Raw genomic sequence first — 21408 nt, 5'->3', positions numbered from 1 at the left:
GTGTTTTATGCAGCATGCCGACATAGGGGAAGATTTATCAAACTGCTGCAAAGTAGAACTGGCTTAGTTGCCCATAGCAACCAATCAGATTCCACCTTTCATTTTCCAAAGTAGCTCTGATAAATGAAAGGTGGAATCTGGTTGGTTGCTATGGGCACCTAAGCCAGTTCTACTTTACACCAGTTTGATAAATCTGCCAAATAGACTGCACTATTACATGCAAAGGCATCCATTAACTACATATTTTTTTACTTCTATATTGGAACCCTTTGGCCGACGGATGTCACTGTATGGCCATAAATGTGATGTCAACATATCCAAAGAAAAAGAGGATTTGTCATGACATACCTGGGCAAATATGCTTTCCAGGAGAGCTTGGCGGTAACCTGTCACCTCTCCTGAAGCCTCTATTCTTATAACAATATGGTGTGACAATCCTTTATTATTCCTGCTCGAAGGGATGAAATGATTGATAGCGGTTTGCAATGAAGGTCCAGAAGGGTGCTACCAGTCAAGGTGTGTCCCTGCAAGGTCTGACACTAGCAGAACTGATTGGATGGTGTCAGACTGTTCAGGGACCCACTCCCAAACTGGTAACACTCTTTTGGACCTTCATTGCAAATTACTAGCAGGAATTCCAAAAAGAAAGGCTTAGGAATAGACGGTCTAGTATTATTACATGGGGAATGTAAGTAGTTGCTAAAAGAGACGTGCCCGGAGAGGTGACAGCTCCTCTTTACATTCTGGTAATGGCTCTATGTGAAAAAAAACTGAAGAAATGGCTCCATTCTCATGCGCCTGCTTATACCATTTCTCCCAGTCTAATGTGCCCAATTTTTTTTCTGCTGTAATAATCGTATTTTACAAAAAGCAACTCCTATGCCACAAAGTGCCTTAACAGTGCTAATTTACTAGAGATACCTGGATATGCAGCATCCGCTATGTACAAAGCCACTTAGGTAAAGTGTCTCACAGGGGGTCCATTTGGTCCAAAAAAAGACTATTCTTCAAAATAAGGTGAATTGTTAATTAAAATCAGTAACTAGTAGCCCCCAAAAAGTCAGTCATTATTTAATAGAAAGTGTAGATATAGAAAGTCAGTGATACATTCTGTGGAGAATCTATGGAAAAAGGTCTGCTTGGTGCTCATTTTTGGAAGTGAAAGGTTCAATATATCTGGGCATATTACATATTAAAATAAAATGTGGTGACAGGTGGACACACTTTATAATACAGGTGAAGAATAATCGGCTCCATCAATGGACATCCCTGACTGACTAAATTCAGCTTATGTGCCTGTGCCATAGGTCTCGTTATAAAGCGGACGTATAAACGGTGGGGTTACTCCATACAGTCACCAGTCTCATGGATGAAATGGTTCTGGTAAAGAACGGTGGAAGCACTGCACCATAAAAAGCCATTTGTGACCTAGTTTTTAAAAAAGGAATAGCCCTCGGTAATGACCAGATACGATTTGTTTTCTATATCATAATTACAGTTTTGTCTTTGAGACACTATTAAGATTTATGCAGCGGTCTACAAGAAAAGGCCATAGCAACCAATCACAGCGCAGCTTTCACGTCTCAAAAGCACTAGAAGAAATAAAAGCTGGGCCACGATTGGTTGCTATGGGCAACAGACCCCTTTTTAGGGCCATAAATCTCCCCTAGATTCAAGGCTCTTACCCTCAGAGCACTACAGCTTCTGCAGGACGTACAGTAGCTGCCACTTATTCAGAGGACATTGCCGTTTCTCTGAGATTTGTTGGATTATGAACCCAGGGCAGGCGGTGTCATTCATAGCGTAGAAAGAAGAACGAGCATCCGTGAGCTGCAATCTAAAAATTCCAGGTTCTCATTTGGTTCAGTCTTTGAAGGCAATACCGTGTGGCTGGCACCGAGAGGATAAACCGGACAGTCCTTTTACTAACACAAAAACATCCGTAACTGAAAAGTCCCAAAAATGTCACCTTTGCAGTGAATGTAATAATCCTGTTCAGTGTGGAGGGAGGAGGCACGCTGTAAGAAAAGATCACACAGTGAGTGCCTACAGGACATTATGGGAGGTTTATCAAAAGCGTTGTAAAGGAGAACTGGCTTAGATGCCCATAGAAACCAATCAGATTCCACCTTACATTTTTTGGAGCTCCTTTGGAAAATGAAAAGGTGGAATCAGTTTGGCTGCCATTGGTAACTAAACCAGTTTTCCTTTACACCAGTTTTGATAAGTCGCCCCCATTGCCTTTATACAAGGTGCACACTTCACTTACATATATACACTTTATACCACTTCATTCTGGGAATAGCTGGTGTGGGGCTTATTAGCAGATGGTAAAAAAAAACTGAGCATCTAATCCAGGTATTCAAAGTGAGTTTACATTGCCGGAACCTATAGGTATACAAGTTTTAGTAACTTAGACTTGCATCAACCCATAGACACATTTTTACACAATGGCCCAGATTTACTAATGTGTCTGCATCAAAAATCTGTCTAAAAATGGCACGCATCTAGAGTTTTTACACTTTTTTCTGACATGCTCAACAAGGGGACAGGGCCCAACATGCACCAAAAGTTCAGTGCAATTCTGGCATAAATGTATGTCTGAAAATAAGCCAACCATAGAGTAAAAAGTGTGTATCCCTGGAGCACATTTATCCTCCAGCCTACACTGCCTGCCTGAGCTTCTGCCATCTACAGGATTAGGAAATCTGGGCCAATACATTGTAGGCTGTGGAGCAACCTACTGTATACATGTATCAATGAGAAGGACTGCCCTGCTGTCACCCGAATCCAGGCCTGTTAGGTTTAATAGTATTAAAGTTGCTTGGCCTTCTTGTTAGGACCCATTACATAGGCCAGGCATGCTCAACCTGCGGCCCTCCAGCTTTTGAAAAACTACAACTCCCAGCATGCTCAAACAGCCTACAGCCATCCGTCTACAGCAGGGCATTGTGGGAGTTGTAGTTTTACAACAGCTGGAGGGCCGTATGTTGAGCATGCCTGACATAGGCCAATAGAAGGTGCAACGATATGTTTAAGCCAAGCTTAGTGACCACACAGTAAAAAGGCATCACTAAGGGGTTAAAGAGGACCTGTCATATCTCCTGATACGCCAGTTTAAGTATCTACATGTATTCTCCAGGTAACAATTCTGGAGCATTCTCTAGGTAACAATTCTGGAGCATTTATTCTTATGGCTCTATGTTATGCCATTCCTTTATTATTTCTACTAGAAGTTATGAATGAAGTCTGCAGTAAGGGTACAGAGGGGTTGTAACAGCACTGACTGGATAGAGTGAGACTATGCAGGTACTTTGCTATGTCCTTTCTGCCCAAGGGGCGTTCTTTGTGCCGCATTTGTGACCAGCCGCGTCCCAACTGCCGGATCCTTAGACACGCCCATCTCATTAGTATTTACTTGGTGCAATGTGATCCCGGTGAGCGAGGGTGCCCGGGCGCATGCGCAGGATCTCCGAAAGGATCTCCGAAAATACCGCCCAGCGAAGTGAATAGGCATATAAAGAGCTAATTATGCTCAGAAGGCCTGTCAGTGTCCCTTTAAATCATGACAACTGGTCACATGATGCAAGGGGATCTGGTCACTCCCACAGCCAGCGATTGGTTGCAGCCATGTCAAACCAGCAGGTAGGTAAGCTTCCCTTTACAGGTTCGGCCAATTAGGGGAGTTTGTCCCCCCCCCTTCCACATAACCCCATTAAGCAAACAAATAAGTTGTATAAATGAAGACTGTGTGAAATCAGCAGTCACTGTATAAAATCTGCGCAGTTTAACCCCTCAAGGAGACAGTTTTAGCATTAACACCATGGCTCCATTTTTCAAATCTGTTGCGTCACTTTAGGAGGTGATAACTTTTAAATGTTTTTACTTATCCAAGCCATTCTTTTTTTTTTTTCCCCCCCCCATGATGCAGAATACCTCACGTTAGTGAATTTTGGGTGTGGTAAACAACCTTTTGACCTACTTTCCATTGATTTCTGGCATTTTCAACAGACTGAATAGAGTGGTAGACTGCTATTCTGTCCAGCAATAATGCAGGAAAAGAACAGAAAGCAGGTCAAATGGAGTCCAAAGATGAACTCTGTTTAATCCATTGCGGTATACTTCTGTATAATGTTCTCAGCTATTCAGTAGTAGACGTATACCGGTAATCTCAATGAAAATTCCCGTGGAGGCATTAAACATGATGTGAATGCCACCATTTTATACTCTGCTCTGGGTTGATACGATTATGGCAATATCAAATTTATATATATTATTTATGTGTTTTATTACTTTTGGATCATAAAAAAAAATATATATAAAATTTGCGATAAAAATAAATAATCAATTGTATTTTGCGTTGCCATAAACTATTTTTACACTGATTGAGCTATATGATTTTGTTTTAGATTTTTTTTTTTTTGGGGGGGGGGAGAGAGAAAAGGACAGGCTGTAGTTGTTACTGGTACTATTTTGGTGTACATATAACCCATTATTAATTTATTTTTACTTTTGGAGGGCAGGAACTGGTTTTCATTTTTTATGGTGTTCATACTGCATTTTATTGGGAAATAAGGTAAATAAAACCAGCCGTTTCAGCACAGTTTTCTTTCTTCTTTACACTTTTTTTATGATGTACACTGTGCAGGAAAAGTAACTTGATCAATTTATAGACTGGACTGTTACAGATGAGGTGATATCAATTATGTGTACAATATTTTTATTATTTTTTTCCCCTAAGGGACTTCACCTTCCACTCGCTGGCATAATACACTGCAATAGTTATCTAATACGGTGAATGAAACCTGTTTTACATTGGGCAGTTCACCTATTAAACCATGCCTCTGGCAAGGAATACCCTTTTTTCTGTACATGATAACCTTGGGGGCATTTATTAGGTCTACACTTGCTATGGCCAACATCAAGATCCTGTGATCACGTCATAGGGGGCCTGATTGGGTACAGAGGGAGCCCAATCCCTTTATTTTGTAAACTATTTAGATGCCATGGTTTCTATTGACTGTGGCATGATGGGGGCCCCATTAAAGTCAACAGGGTCCTTGGGTGTTCAGCATCCGACACTGCATTGCAGATTCCATAAATCATTAAGTCATGACACAGAAGTGAACAGTTGCAATACTTCTATCCACCCAACTACAGCTATAGCAATGGTTTCTTCGTGCAGGTACCAACTTATGTCTGCTCATTTCTATGGAAGAAATGATGGGGATGCAGGAAGAAACACATCTAGAGAAAGGGAGGAAGATAACTGCACTGGTGTAAAGTTTCTGCTCTTCCATAAAAAGCTGACCAATGTCCTTTACAACTTATGGCTTAGCTAGGTGTACGTACATATATACAGATTTGCAGGCTTAGATTTACCTCATGATTTCTTGTATATTTACATCCGTATTCCAGTTCTTCTCAATACCAGGTACATGTCCCATCCCGACAACTCCAACAACAACAGATGGGACACTTTTTCTAGGCTCAGCTAAGTACAGTAAAGGGACAAAGGTTAATACATGAGCTTCAGTAATCTACAGCCAAGGGTTTGCCATCTACAGGGGCACGTGACCAGACCTGTGGAGGGAAGCATACTTGCCGACTCCTTCACCCCCCCCTGCTGCCATGCTCCGGTTCTCACGTGTCCACATCCAGTTTGCCAATGACTAGCCGCAGTGATGACATGTGCCAATTGCGTCATGTTAATGGGTCACTTAACGCAAGGGGACATGCCACCACTGCAGCAGTTATCAAACTGGATGTTGACACAGGCGGGCAGGAGTACTGCAGCAGTGGCAGAGGAGCCAGAACCCAGTGGAAGGGGAAGAGGCAAGTATGCTTCTCTCCGCATGTCCAGCCACGTGGGGGTGTGGGTCTGTCTGAAAGATGGAAAAACCCTTTAAGGATGTAGAAAAACAATACAAGCAAATGACAAGGTACTATATTACATTTCTGCCAGCTTACGCCAATTATTTTTAATTTTTATTTGCAATCATTTAAAAACCAAATGCTGCTCTGCGTTATGTACTTTTTATACCGCCCCTGGTATTCTTTTGATCAATCCCCGCCCTGCTGAACAGCCATTTTGCCCATTAAATTATTTCTTAAAAGATTGCTTGTACAATAGCAGGAATCAGTTCATTGCCTTCAAAAAGGTAGTGGGACTGGGCCTGTATGACACTGGACACATTAGGCAGACGTTTTGAGAAGAAATCAAAGGAACAGCAGGGGGGGGGGGGCTCCATAACGAGTATATAACAGTAATATCTAGACGCAGGCGCAGTTATTTCAGTTGAAAGATTGCCATGCGCTACATAAGCCAACAGACAAATTTGAGATTTAATTGTGGCGCCACTCAAAGGACAGTAGAGCTAAATGTAAAATAATGATGGTGGCCAATGCACATTTATATGGATACCACTGAATTCTTTACATGCCTATGAAGCCACAAACACAGCTAAGTTCATTGCCAAAGAGAACAATACAAAGTGGTCATTACATTCGGAGGCACGAGGTAGTTCGGTTTTTCTAGCCGCTTGCTTCAACATGTAGGTGAGATAAATATCTCTCTCAGAGACGATAGTGCGGTGGAGATCCGGAAATTCGCCAATCATTTCTGCCATCATCTGCTCCAACAAATCCTTCTGTTTACACTTCTCCACGTCATCCTCGCTGGAACAAGAATTTCAAGCCAGATAATGAACTAGAATCCCGTCATACATGTGGTAGACCTCCTGATCAGGCCTCATGCACACGGCCGTTGTTTTGGTCCGCATCAGAGCCGCAGTTTTGGCGGCTCGGATGCGGACCCATTCAATTCAGTGGGGCCTCAAAAGATGCGGACAGCACTCCGTGTGCTATCCACATCCGCTGCTCCGTTCTGTGGTCCTGCAAAAAAATAAAAATAAAATATAATATGTCCTATTCTTGTCCGCGCTTTGCGGACAAGAATAGGCTGTTATATTAAAGGCTGTTCATGCAGTTCTGCAAATTGCGGAAATGCACACAGACGACACCCGTGGTCTGCGGACCGCAAAAAACTGAACGGTCGTGTGCATGTAGCCTAACATGTATTGGTATACACAAAACCTAATATCTTCAAAATTACCCAGGCTTTTCTACCTGATTGGGTCGGATAATGAGCACAGGCCCCAGGCAAGCTTGACCTTCTGCCAGACGGAAAGTGCAGCAATGGCTCTCTTGAATGTTACTGGAATCGGTCTGTCTCCAAGGTGAAATTTGCAGAAAGGCACTTTGCTGGCCTGCAACATTACATGATAAAGATTTTAGTAACCAGATTAAAATCACTTGTTAAACCAGACAACGCCTTGTAGAGCTAGCTCAGCTGAATGTAATTATATCTTTAGTGATTCATTGGAGAAAAAGTACTTGTAATCTATATGCAAATGAGCAGTTAAGTGCACTAAGGGTGGGCCCAAGCCACTCTGTGCACCCTTGCTCCTCTCCATCTTGACTGACAGGGCCAGGTGAGATGACTAAGCAGGAACCTGGCCCTATCAATCAAGAAGGAGAGGGTAGGCCTGCAGAAGAAGCAAGGGTGCACAGAGAAAAAGAGCAACCCGTAAAACACAATTCAAGAAGAACTTGAGAATGTAAGTATTATGGGTCTCACCTCTTTGAAAGCCTCTCTGAACTCCCCACCAGGAGCCATTCCTAGCTGTTCAGTGATGTGAGCAGACACCTTGAGTAGAAGCATTTGCATAAGGCCCGACATGACTCCATTCTGGTAAAAATGAGGTTTTGAGGAGGGGGTGGAAGAAACCCAAATTAATCAGGCTGTGTAGACCATTGAATGAACATAGCATTTTTTGTTACATACAGGACTACAGTGTGTAGTCCAGAGAGACATTTGAATACATTTAAAAAACAGCGTCCTTTTAGCCTCCTTCTGGCTAGTATATGTCAGTATACCACAAAAAAAAAAAAAAAAAAAAAAAAAAAAAAAAGTGTTCAATACAAAGGTATCTTGTAAAACAAAAAACAACAATCCTTTGAATGACAGATGCAAGCTATGGCATCCATCGGGGGAATCCATTTAACGTAAATGTGCCGACGTGAATGTTAAACGAAGAGCAAAAGGGGGATGTGACCAGAGCCCAAGACAGACCTCAACAGCTTCTACATCTCTGGGATTTTAGGCAAACTATTTCAGGCTTAAAGGGGTTGTCCAGGATCAAAGTAATTTTTAAAAACGTTAATAATCACCTTAACATTACGCAGTAAAGTCATTCTGATGCTCTGTGTTTTTTTTTTTTTTTTTCATTCCCTTTGCTCCTATGAGTCCCTAATACTGCTGTCAGTATTGTTTACATAGCAGCTCCTGCGAGATGTCATTTCCGGCCACACTGCCTTATGGGTCCCACAAGGCTGCGTGACTCTGCAGCTGGTCCACTCCCCCTAATCAGTATTCCGCCTCCTGCCACTCATACTCCTCATCAGTATTCCTCCCCTAAAACCACTTTTTTCTAAGCCTACAAACTGTATCCCTCCCCGCTTCCATGTATCTGCTCTCTGCTAGCATTGCATAAAAGACAATAGTGGCAGGGAGTGATCTGACTGGCATGTAGGGACATGAGAGGCGTGGTTAGCACCCATACTGTAGCATATCCCATTCATTGCAATTGATCATGGGAGTCGTGCACTATGCTAAATAGCATAGTTTGCTGCCTCCAATACCACCTCCTTCTACTCCTAATAACACTCCTCTATGGCCGGTGACGTCATCGGCAGAGGGGGGCTTTCCTTAGTGAGGCGACGTCCCTCCTCCAAATACTGCCTCCTCCTTCCCAGACTAACGCCCTCTGTGCCCGGTGATGTCACAGAGGGGCGTGGTTTAGCTGACATTTACCTCCTACTGACAGCCTCCTTGCTAGCTGCAGAACGATCCTGTGTGCTGGTGACGTCACCGGGCTCCTTGCTAAGCGGAAGAAGAGGCTTAGCACACCAGTAAGGAGTCCGGTACAGGATAGTGAATCTTCTGAAAATACCTGTTTAATAGCTTGATGGAGTTTTTCCAGGTTTATCTCTTTGGCTTCTTTGAGTAAAGTCTCTTCATCCATCTTCAACATGGACACTCTGTACTGACACAGTTCAACAACTACCACATCCGGCTGAACTTCTTGTATGGTCTAAAGAAAGTAATTGGAGTATGATACAGAGAAAGGTCTCACAAATACATGTAATGCACAACATTCTTCCATTAGTAATCGTGATACATTATAAAAGAAGTCACATTTAAAGAGGTTCTCCAACCCCTATAATGCCAGGCCCCCCCACACAGGTTGTACTTAACCTGCTCCCCGACACCCACATCACTTCTGATGCCCTCACAGCCACCAATGCATCTCCTGTTGCGTGTATCAAAACATCCCAGCAGCGGCCGTGCGGGCATCAGAAGAGAAGCGGGTGACGGGGAGCAGGGACCTGGGCATTAGAGGGGGTAGGATAACCCCTTTAACTTTGCCAAAAAATCTGATACAGGCAACCGTCACACGGTTAGTATCTTTCATCAGTATTTCCAAGTCAAAACCAGGAGTGGGACCAAAACACAGAAGAAGCGCAATTCTTTCCATTTTACTTGTTCTCTGTAGGTTCCACTCTGGGTTTTGGCTTACAAATACTGAAGCAATACTGATCAAATACTGACTGTGTGAAAGTGGCCATAAGATGATCCGAACTACATGAAAATTTAAAAGTCAGTAAGAGGCTTAAAGCGACTCACCAGTCAGTACATTGGAGAATCACCTGCTATTTGTTTTCCGCAGATCAGCTCCATTAGGGCTCATCTGTGACTACAGTGTGTAGTCAGACACACCCCCTATCTCATCACTGGCTCATGCTACAGCATTCTGAACCAACGATGACATAAGGGGTCATGTAGCCGAAATGTAGTCACAGCTTTGCCCTAATGGAGCTGAAAAGCAGCCAAGGAACAAGATCTGAGGAAAACATCCCCTGTAGGTACTGACTTGCATTTTCAATCTCCTGACTGGACAGACTCTTTAAGATTCAGAAAGAAACCACTAAATGGAGAAGCCGTACTTCCTCTGTTAGAGCTGGTTTGGCCATTACCTTTACCACATCTTGCTTACTGCTGTCGCTGAAGTGAGCCGTGCCCACGATGTACACTTTACTTCCCTCCTCGGTACTCAGTTCAGTGACCGTTTCTGGAAGAGATGGGCATTTCTGTCTTTTCTTCATTTTCATCTCCCAAAGGATCCGGAAAGCATCAGCATCCGCTAAACAAACAATACAAACATACATAAGAGAAAGGGCTGAAGACAGCGGGTGCAGTGTGAATGAAAGGGAATTATTTATACTTCCAGCAGAAGGTCATCATCTAAATCTCTGCGGGTGTCAACAGCCCACAATGAACGAAATTATTTAGCAGGAAAAGTCTACCGAAGGGAGTCTGTCAGCAGTTTTCTTCTGTCCTGACAAAGAGCAGCATAAAATAGTAACATGTACCCGTAGCAAAATGCTGAACTGACCCAGCTGATCTGCCATGATCTTGTACTGAACAGCTCCAGTGGTAAAGCTGTTCAATACATAGAATTCCTAATATGCTGATTATTTTTTTCAGGCTGATCATAGATGAGAGGGGTGGCGAGAGCCAGAACCTCATGAATATCAGGATTGATTGGCATGTGCTAAGAGGAGCGGTCACCTCTCCTGACATGTCAGATTTACTGCTTGCATATCCATACAATAATTCTGCAGCATCTAATCTTACGACTAAGTCGTACCATTCCTGTATTATTCCTGTTAGAAGTTTACAAATTGCCAGCAGTCTGCAGGACAGGTATTAGCAGTTATGGGTGTGTATGAATCTGATCAGTGCTGCTGGTGATCTGGTAATACCCATCTGTACCTGTACTGCAAGCTGCTGACCAGTCATAACTTCTAGTAGACATAACAGAGGAATGGTACAACATAGAACCATAACAATAGATGCTCAAGAATAGTTATTACATGGGGAATGCAAGTAGATACTACAACAGACTGGTCAGGAGAGGTGAAAGGTCCTCTTTACTACAAGATATTAGCAGAACAGATGGGTCAATTCAAGTGAGGGACCCTGCATTTTGCTAGCGAGAGGTCACTAGTTTATGCTGCCTTCAGTATCATAAAACCGGTGATGGATGACCTTTAAAAGGGGCTTTTCAAGCTCTTAATCAAATCTTTCAATCAGCCGTTTACAGGTTAAAATAAATAAAATGTAGCTCATCTTTCAAGTCCTCCACTGCTCCCACGCTGACTACCGTGTCCCATGTTGACACTACATGTCACCGCTGCAAGGCAGGGGAACCGAATGGCGAGTGGGGCATGTTCACACTGTGGTTTTTGTGGAGTTTTGAAACTCCTACAATAGAACTTTCTGTCTACACAAGCAGATTGTTTATGCATATTTTGATGTTGAAAAATCCCCCATTTATGAGTAAAAGGATCTAGAAACAAACAAAACGCACCTAATGATCATACTTGTTGAGTTGCTCTTTGTGCGAAATATTCTACATCACTATTCTTAGTTAAACCCCTTAAAGAGGACCTTTCACCGATTGTGAACTAAGAATACTGACATGGAGAGCGGCGCCCAGGGATCTCACTGCACTTACTATTATCCCTGGGCTCCCCCGCTCCGTTCTGCCGCTATGCCCTCCGATATCTCCGGTCACAAAGTTATGGTAGGCGGAGTCTCCCCTTGTTCTTCTGTAGCGTTGGCCAATCGCATTGCAGCGCTCACAGCCTGGGAGAAAATAACCTCCCAGGCTGTGAGCTCTGCGCTGCGATTGGCCAGCGCTAGAGTAGAACAAGGGCAGACTCCGCCTACCATAACTTAGTGACTGAAATCTCCGCCTACTATAACTTAGTGGCCGGAGATACCGGAGGGCATAACGGGAGAACGGAGCGGGGGAGCCCAGGGATAATAGTAAGTGCAGTGAGATCCCCGGGCGCCGCTCTCCATGTCTGTATTTTTAGTTCACAGTGTCATAATCGGTGAAAGGTCCTCTTTAAGGACATAGCTGCAAGTCATGTGTCTGATCCCTAAACATGGCGCCCGCTCGTGTGTGCAGCAGGCGACTTAGCTGCGGGGTCTCTGCTATCACAGCATCTACACAGACCAGAACCGGAAGTCGTGCGCATCCGGTAACAGCTTTCCCTGGCTGAGATCGGGGAATGTGTTACCTTGCGCTAATTGAGCGAAGCCTCAAGCAGGCTTCAGAGTCAATTAGATGTATATATTAATACAGGCCACTAAGTGGCAGCCTTGTATTGATATAGTGCAAATAAAGTCTTCAATGATGGCTATTTAGCCATCACTGAATACCATGGGCAATCAAATGATTGCCAGTTATTGTCACCCAAGGTGACCTAAAAAAAAAAGAAGTTCACAAATATAAAAAAAAAAAAAAAAAAAATGTTTTAAAAAAAAAGTTAAAAATCACCCCCCTTTCCTTAAAATAAAAATACTTAACCAATAAAAAGACAAATATGGCATCGCCATGTGCGAAAATTCCAAAACTATTAAAATATAACAATATTAATGGCATACAGCAAATGGCATAGCGGGAGGGAAAAAAAATAAAAACAGCCAATTTGCCATTTTTTGTCACTCCAACAATAAAAAGTGATCAAATAGTCGCACACACTTAAAATTGGTATCACTGAAAAGAACAGATCGTCGCGCAAAAAAATGAGCCCTCATACAGCCCTATACACATAGCTACAAAAAATTTATAGGGGTCAGAATATGGTTATGAAAAAAAAAATATATATTTCCTCAGGTTTAATTATTTTTTTTTCAGTATTAAAATGGAAGAAAAATGATACAAGTGTGGTATCGTTGGAACCGTACTGACCTGGAGAAGGAAGATAACAGGTCAATTTTACCACATAGTGTACAGGAGAAACAAGTTTTTAAATAAAATCCTTTGTCAGAATTGCATTTTTTCCTAATTCTACCCCATTTGGATTTTTTTTCCCGCTCCCTACCACATGGTATGCAACTAAATGATGCCATTAGAAAGTACAACTTGTCCCGCCAAAAATAAGCCCTCATAAGGCTATGTGAATAAAAAATAAATAAAAAAAAAGTTAGGACTATGGGAAGGCGGGGGGGGGGGGGTGAAAAACAAAAACGCAAAAATGGAAAATCCCAGGGTATTCAAGGGGTTAACTGTTAAAAGAAAGAAATCTGTTTCTTCAATGTGGTCTTCTTGTTTTGCTATTGAAAACTGAGAAGTTATGTTCCAGAGGATCAGCCATCCCCCCCCCCCTACACATATTCTGCAAAGGGATATTTCCCCCAATGTTTAATCTAAACTAGAATGCAAAAATTCACCCCAACCTGCAGCCCATCAGCTGTTTACCCTCTGAAAATGCAAGTGAAATTACAGACTCTGGCAGGATCACAAGCAAAGGACACAGAACAAAAACATCCAGTGACTTCTCAATTATACTGTATACTGACAGATGTTGTGCGGTAAAGCTGATGCAGGAGCTGGTCCATCTTCTGCCGTTTCCGATGATGCCATGGCGTCTGCAACAGCCTGGAAAACGCAACACATGTGTTTAGCACTAGGGGAGAATTTCCCTAGGATAGGCTTCTGATTGATGTAGATGACCATTTTCTAGTACTAGCACTATGAAAAAGGTGTACAAATCTTATTAGCGGTTTCGGCATTAGGAAATATGAGACAACAGGAGATGTGTCAGTGAGGGCTCATTCACACGACCATGCTGCGGAATGCAAATTGCTTTGAGAAGGCAGATGCTTAGTATTCTAAATGCACACAGGTTTTAGGGGCTTCCTTTCAGAAAATAGGATATGGGTGTATCAGAGAGGTTAAAAAGATATAGGGGTATTCCCATCTTAGATATTGAAGACATATCGCTAGGACAAGCCATCAATGTCAGATAGGTACGGGTCCTACCCAACACCCACTCCTATCTCCACAATGGGGCACCAGAAGTGAAGGAGGCACACCACACATGCACGACCATCTCTACCTTCACTACTACGGGACTGCTGAAAATAGTGGAGTCCGCACTCAGCTAATTTTTTTTATTTATTTTTTTACTACGATCATAGTGACAGTTTTCCTTTAAACTCTTTCCTTCCAGAATTAAGGTCAAAGTGCCATGCTCCAAATATTAAAAAGAGTTATTACCATCAGGACATATTTAGGTATGGCTTTTTTGGTATTGCATATGCAACTGCCTAGAAAATCGAGGAAACGCTTCGGGCCGTGTTCACACACCAGCTGAAAAATAAATCAATCAGTCTCTGAAATCCAAGCACTTTTTTGGGGGGCATATTTCTTTCTGAGCAACATTTTCAGATGCGTTAAAATCCTGCAAGATTGTATTTTGGCAAAACCAGCTTGCATTTGTAGAACCTTATTTCCAATTAATTGGTAGAAAAATATGACCATGTAGCATATACTTCGCATAGAGCCCTATGAAAAGCTCATTAGGGGCGCTTTGGCTTTAGGTTATAAAGTAGGTTGTTGATTTTGCCAAGTGTACAGCCGACATGTGACAGTCACTGCACGTCTGCTGCTAAAATCTTCAGAGCATTTACTATACGAGTGGTCGTGTGACGCGAGTGCAGCGCGCAGAGAAGAATGGAACGGCGCCCCTACAGGAAAGGCAAGTACTGTCGCTGGGGACGTGGCACTGGGGGGTGAGGAAGAGCTGGTGGCACTGGGGGGGGGGTAAGGAAGAGCTGGTGGCACTGGGGGGAAATGATGCCCTTTGGCTGATCGCACGGGGGATAGGAAGGGTGTCTTATGAGTTTTTATAAAGGAAAACAAACAAACAAGTCTATAAATTGTTTCTTATTAGATTACTTGATTAATCGCAAAATAATGATAGAATACTTGATTTCTAAAATATTTGTTTACTGCAGCCCTACACAGCAGAACTGCATGCGGAAAACCTGCAGCATTTAGGCCTCTTTCACACGGGCGTCAGTTTTTTTGCCCGGATAAGAGCCGGGTGCGTTGCGGGAAAATGCGCGATTTTCCCGTGCGAGTGCAAAACATTGTCCTGCGTTGCACTCGTGTGAGAAAAATTGCGCATGTTTGGTACCCAAACCCGAACTTCTTCACAGAAGTTCGGGCTTGGGATTGATGTTCTGAAGATTGCTATTATTTTCCCTTATAACCATGTTATAAGGGAAAATAATACATTCTGAATACAGAATGCATAGTAAAACAGCGCTAGAGGGGTTAAAAAAATAAAAAAAATAATTTAACTCACCTTAGTCCACTTGATCGCGAAGCTGGCATCTCCTTGTGTCTCCTCTGCGCTGAACAGGACCTGGGGTGAGCTGCTCCATTAAATACCGGTTAAGGACCTTCGATGACGTCACTCCGGTCATCACATGGTACGTCACATGATCTTTTACCATGGTGATTCACCATGGTAAAAGACCATGTGATGACCGGAGTGACGTCATCGAAGGTCCTTAACCGGTATTTAATGGAGCAGCTCACCCCAGGTCCTGTTCAGCGCAGAGGAGACACAAGGAGATGCCAGCTTCGCGATCAAGTGGACTAAGGTGAGTTAAATTATTTTTTCTTTTATTTTTTAACCCCTCTAGCGCTGTTTTACTATGCATTCTGTATTCAGAATGCTATTATTTTCCCTTATAACCATGTTATAAGGGAAAATAATAATGATCGGGTCTCCATCCCGATCGTCTCCTAGCAACCGTGCGTGAAAATCGCACTGCATCCGTACTTGCTTGCGGATGCTATGCGATTTTCACGCACCCCATTCACTTCTATGGGGCCTGCGTCACGTCAAAAATCGGACAATATAGAGCATGCTGCGATTTCAACTGAACGCACAAGTGATGCGTGAAAAACACTCATGTGCACAGCCCCATAGAAATGAATGGGTCAGGATTTAGTGCGGGTGCAATACGGTCACCACACGGATCGCACCCGCACGGAAAACTCGCCCGTGTGAAAGGGGCCTTACAGTACCAGCAAAGTGGATGAGATACCAACAAATTTTATCCACAAATTGATAAACGGTGCAGATTTTATATCCATAGCATGTCCATGTTGCAGATCGCTGCCAGAAAGGTCATCCTTTGCAATGCAGAGGATGAAATCTGCGGCAAACCCACAGCATTTCCACGACAAACCACTGCAGAGAATCCACAGCCCACCGGCTACATGTAGCATCACCCTTAGGCCTCATGCACACGGCTGTTTGGGTCCGCATTCAAGCCGCCCCGTTTTGGCGGCTCGGATGCGGACCCCTTCACTTCAATGGGGCCGCAAAAGATGCGGACAGCACTCAGTGTGTTGTCCGCATCCATTGCTCCGTTCCGTGGCCCTGCAAAAAAAAAAAACCTAAAAATAGAACATGTCCTATTCTTGTCCGTTTTGCGGACAAGAATAGGCATTTCTACAATGGGCGACCCGTTACGTAAATTGCGGAAGGCACACAGGCGGCTTCTGTGGTTTGCGGACCGCAAAAAAAAAAAAACGGAACAGTCGTGTGCATGAGGCCTTATTCAGAACTTCCTATGTGTAAAGAAAAAGTAATAGAATACGCAAATACAGCGATAGGATCCACTTACCTCCGGCAGTTGGCCGTCCTGCATTACAGCACAGATTTCTGCTTCAACCAGAAGCTTCAAATTACAAGTCCACCTGCATGAACCATAAATGCTTTACTTAGTGGTTTGCATTATGTTAAATTAATAAAACATATGAATACAGTATGCCATGGTCTTCATTACACATTGGGACATATGATAAAAGCAGCGGCCATTCATGCTGTATGATAAACACCGGTTGGGCAATCAACAGAGGCACAGCTTTCTTTGCTGCTGCCAGGAGTAAGTGAGGGATATTTGGGCTATCTCAAGTGATTAATTGGGTCAATGCCCATCGATTACCAGTTTTTACTGTTCGCTCACTTGAGCCTTAAAGGGAAATAAAATAATGTTGAGATTTTCTGTTCCGTTCAGGTAACTATTCAGTAGTCATCTTATTATCATTACAGGTAGGATCACAGTGACAGGTATCACATCTATTTAGATCACAGAGGATTTGCCATTCACAATAAGTAATATCACAGCTTATCTACTCCTTCCTGACCTCTGCACAGGTCACAGAGCTTGCTTAGAAAACTCTCCCGTAGAAGTCATTGACATCCCCTCCAAACCATTGTGTCAATGGCCCATGTGACGGCTCTCAAAGAACAGGAAGTCTAAACATATTTTAGGCCTAGAAGCCTGTAGAAAAACTGCATGATTTTAGGATTTTAAAAAAAATATTGATAGGGACATGGAATCACCAAGATTCTAAAAACTTGTTTAAAGGGGTTGTGCAGCCTGTGTGTATTGATGACCTATCCTCAGGATAGGTCATCAATGATAGGTGGGTGGGGGTCTGACACCCGGCACCCCCACCGATCAGCTGTTTGAGGAGGAGGTGGCGCTCCATATGAGCACGTCTCCCCTGTAGGGATGCCATAGTGTAATTACAAGTACTCATCGTTATACTGCACTTCTGAGACAGGCAGAGTAATGAAGAGGAAGTAGTGCTCGCATGGAGCTCCACCTCTTGGCTGGAATAGTCACATGCAGTTTATGTGACATCATTTAAAAACCTTACACTAAAAGCTGTCCTGGCTATTGCAACAGTACTAGGACTCATCCCATTTAAGAGGCTACAGAGTCCTAGGGTCTGGATTGCAATTATCAAATGTGTCACCTCTATCAATATGCTTCTGCCCAAAACTACTGTATGTGACAGTGATCGTCAGGGCTGGACAGGGAACTTAAAGTGGCCTCATGTTGTAGGTGGGTCCAAATTGACAGAAGGTTGGGCAACACAAATGGGCTGGGTCAGCAATACTACAGCGCAAAATATCGTCCCATCAGAACCATATATTACAGTGCAGCACGATACATTGCCCCAAAATCTGTCCCTCTGTGAAGGCCATCAATAGCTGCCACTTTCTGTCCTCCTCCTCCAGTTATCTCTGATTAAGATATGGAACAGGGAAGGGGGGATTAAAAGGTGAGTACCAGATCACCAGCTGGCCGGGTACACGAGTACCAGATCACACTGTGTTATTACCGTTGAGAGCTTATTATGTACCCGGCCAAGGGTAGAGAGAAGGCATTGGGTGGCCCCTTGCAGCATTGGCACACCAATAAATTTCCCTGTAAGGTCTATGGCCAGTCCGCCCCAGTGATCTTGAACCCCGAAATCTACAGTGCACCAGTAATGGTTATCAATACCCCAAAGAGACCTGGACCACAAATCCACATATTATACGCTCACCCACTGCTAAGCAACTTTTTTAAGAGGAACACGTGGTTTTAGTATACAATTTGATCAAACTGTATAAGTCCCCTTGCCAAATTCCCAGCAACCTTTTTCAAGTGGGTCCCTACAAAGTGCTGCACGGTGACAAGGCAGAACATCGTTACCAATACTATGCAATCTGCACTACAAGGGTACGACCACGTCAGGTTCCTCCATGTCATTCTGAAAGCCAAAATCAAGAGTAGATCACAAAGGTTAATTGCGTAGTAAGTGGCGCATTACGCAAGTTTTTTCCATGCAAATTCTTGTGCGGAAAACCTGCAGCGTAATACAGTAGCAGAAAAGGGAATGAGATAAGACCACTCGTGTATGCTTTGATCTTCTTCCACGTGGATTTTGATATCAGCGGCATTTCAATTTTCAATAGAAGGGCAGCCGCAGAATACGTGGCAAATTGCATCTAAACTGCACCAAAAACCACAAGTAACACATGGATTATGTGTGGAAACGCACGGAAATTCACTTTCTGCAAGACAACCCACACCCCTGTGCAGTTAGCCACAAGAAGAGAACGTATGAAGGACAAATACAAGGTCTACTCTTTTTTAAAGAGGACCTTTCACTTGTATAAACTATGTGAACTAAGTATGCTGGCATGTAGAGCGGCGCCCGGGGATCTCACTGCACTTACTATTATCCCCGGGCGCCGCTCCGTGGATAAAAAACCTCCCAGGCTGTGAGCTGTGCTCTGCGATTGGCCAGCGCTGCAGCCTAGGAGAAGGAGACGCCCACAGGACAAGGGCAGACACCGCCTACTATAACTTAAGGAGCAAAGGTACCGGAGCCTATAACGTGAGAACGGAGCGGCGCCCGGGGATAATAGTAAGTGCAGTGAGATCCCCGGGCGCCGCTCTACATGCCAGCATACTTCGTTCACATTGTTTATACAAGTGAAAGGTCCTCTTTAAATTCACTCCTATTTTTGACTTCCAAAACTGCATTGTGAAATGGCCGTACCCTAAGGCCTCTTTCACACGAGCGTGACGGATTAGGTCCGGATGCGTTCAGTGTAACTCGCACCATTTTGCAAGCAAGTTCACCGCGTGATAAAAAAAACTGAATGTTTACAAACAACGTCTCCTAGCAACCATCAGTGAAAAACGCATTGCATCCGCACTTGCTTCCGGATGCAATGCGTTTTTCACTGAAGCCCTAGTGACTTCTATGGGGCCAGGGCCGCGTGAAAAACGCAGAATATAGAACATGCTGCGTTTTTCCCGCAACGCAGAACTGATGCGTGAAAAAAAAAAATGAAATTAATGGGTCAGGATTCAGTGCGGGTGCTATGCGTTCACGTCACGCAATGCACCCGCGCGGAAAACTCGCTCGTGTGAAAGGGGCCTAAGGGTAAATGCACACGATCAGGATTGCGTGCGGATTGGAGTGCCGAAAATCCGCATCGTAGGTCATGTACATTGTATTCTATGGGATTTTGTGTATAGAGCTGAGAATATGGGTTGCTAGTTTCCCGCTAGAACATCCGCAATACCCAGTCCCCATAGCTCTCTGTGCCTTTATTGTGGAAAAACCTGATTTGAAACATATGCAAATTAATCTGAGATGAGTCCTGTATGTGACTCATCTCAGGGACAGGACTCATCTCATGATAATTTGCATATGTATCAAATCGGGTTTTTGCACAATAAAATCACACAGAGCTATGGGGACTGGGTATTGCGGATGTGCTAGCGGCCATCTCCTCAGCTCTATACCCAAAATCCCGGTGATGGGTTCCCTTTAAATTCTTATGCACACAATGCAGATTTTTTCCAGACGGATTTGACCTACGGTGCAGATTTTAAAATCCGAAGCATTTCCATTTATTTTATTTTTCCTGACTGGATTTTCTCCATTAACTTCAATGGAGGGAGGAAAATCTGCATCAAATCTGCACCAGTTGATACGGACTGACTGCACGGATTTCCCTGCGAACACCTGCGGATTGCAATGCGGATAGTCCGCACATAAATCCTGAACGTGTGCATTTACCCTAAAGGGAGCACTCTGCGCCTGGCCGGAACACCCACCGCTTGAATTTGGCACTGGATGACTTTCCACGCGCAACGTCATCATAAGAAATCCACAACCTAGCCATCCGGCGTGCCGTCAGAAAAAGTATGACCTCGCGGTTCAGGTCGCCACCTGTGGCCAAGCCATGCCTATGCACGGTGGCCAATGGCAACACTATTTAATAGAAAAATTGGGTGGCCACAGCTTGCTGCGAGTGGGCATAGCTTGGTGCATGCAGCCAGCCACACCACAGGGTGGCACCCTAGAGGCACCATTCACAGCAGCCTATATCCTTCTATACAAGCTATTTACCAGGCCGTGATCGGCGGAAGGGGCAAAAAGGGACATTTCTAAGGAGGAGAAAACGGTGACTGTCCCCATTTCCTAGATGCCATAGTGAATGCGGCAATAGACTAGCGGGATGTGCTCACTGACAGAATACAGGCTACTTTTACAGCAGCCCCTACTCTGAGGCAGGGGGGAACCCTGGGGCCATTGTGGGGGGCTCCACACAGGTATCTGGACTCGGGCTCTTATGGCTAGAAGCTGATTATATCCATTTTCCCTTGTGGCAAAACTTTTTTCCCAATAGAAATGAAAGGAAGAAAATGGCTGATGTGGTAAAAGCCTATGCAGATGCTCCACAACTCCAGAGAACTTTACGTGTACAGGGGAGCCTACGGGTGTCAGGGTGTAGAACACCTGTGGCCCGCTACTGCGAGCCCGTCACCATATGGAGGGTGTAGAGCCAGGAGCTGGGGCTGGGGCACGCAGAAGACTCACTGAATCAGGCCGGCTGGGAGGCAGCAGATTCCTCTTCTCTCACTATGTGGGATCCCCGGGCAGGCACTAGCGCACCGCACAACATGCTGCACCAGTCATCTCTCCGGAGTGGAGCCAGGAGCGGCGGCGGCAGCACTGCTTCATGGGACCTGTAGTCTTCTTTACACAAAGCAAGCGTCATCCTTATAAGACATATCATCTGTCTAGGACTTCAACACCCAACATG

General features: G+C 44.0%; 1 protein-coding gene across 1 annotated transcript; it reads right to left on the bottom strand.

The window, feature by feature from the left end:
- Positions 1-1055: 1055 nt before the first annotated feature.
- TRABD (TraB domain containing) lies at positions 1056-21382 on the bottom strand. The gene is made up of 10 exons (XM_044276897.1): positions 21183-21382; positions 16628-16700; positions 13499-13577; positions 10099-10265; positions 9015-9155; positions 7640-7750; positions 7129-7268; positions 6506-6678; positions 5383-5494; positions 1056-2018 (listed from the first exon to the last, which is right to left on the bottom strand). The coding sequence occupies exons 2-10, from the start codon at positions 16649-16651 to the stop codon at positions 1838-1840; spliced, it is 1128 nt and encodes a 375-aa protein (XP_044132832.1). The 5' UTR covers positions 16652-16700; positions 21183-21382; the 3' UTR covers positions 1056-1837.
- Positions 21383-21408: the final 26 nt, after the last annotated feature.

The sequence above is a fragment of the Bufo gargarizans genome, chromosome 2 (assembly GCF_014858855.1).
Source record: "Bufo gargarizans isolate SCDJY-AF-19 chromosome 2, ASM1485885v1, whole genome shotgun sequence".
Lineage (NCBI taxonomy): Eukaryota > Metazoa > Chordata > Amphibia > Anura > Bufonidae > Bufo > Bufo gargarizans.
The sequence above is the reverse complement of the archived record's forward strand: the minus strand, read 5'-3'. Positions and strand labels throughout refer to the sequence as shown.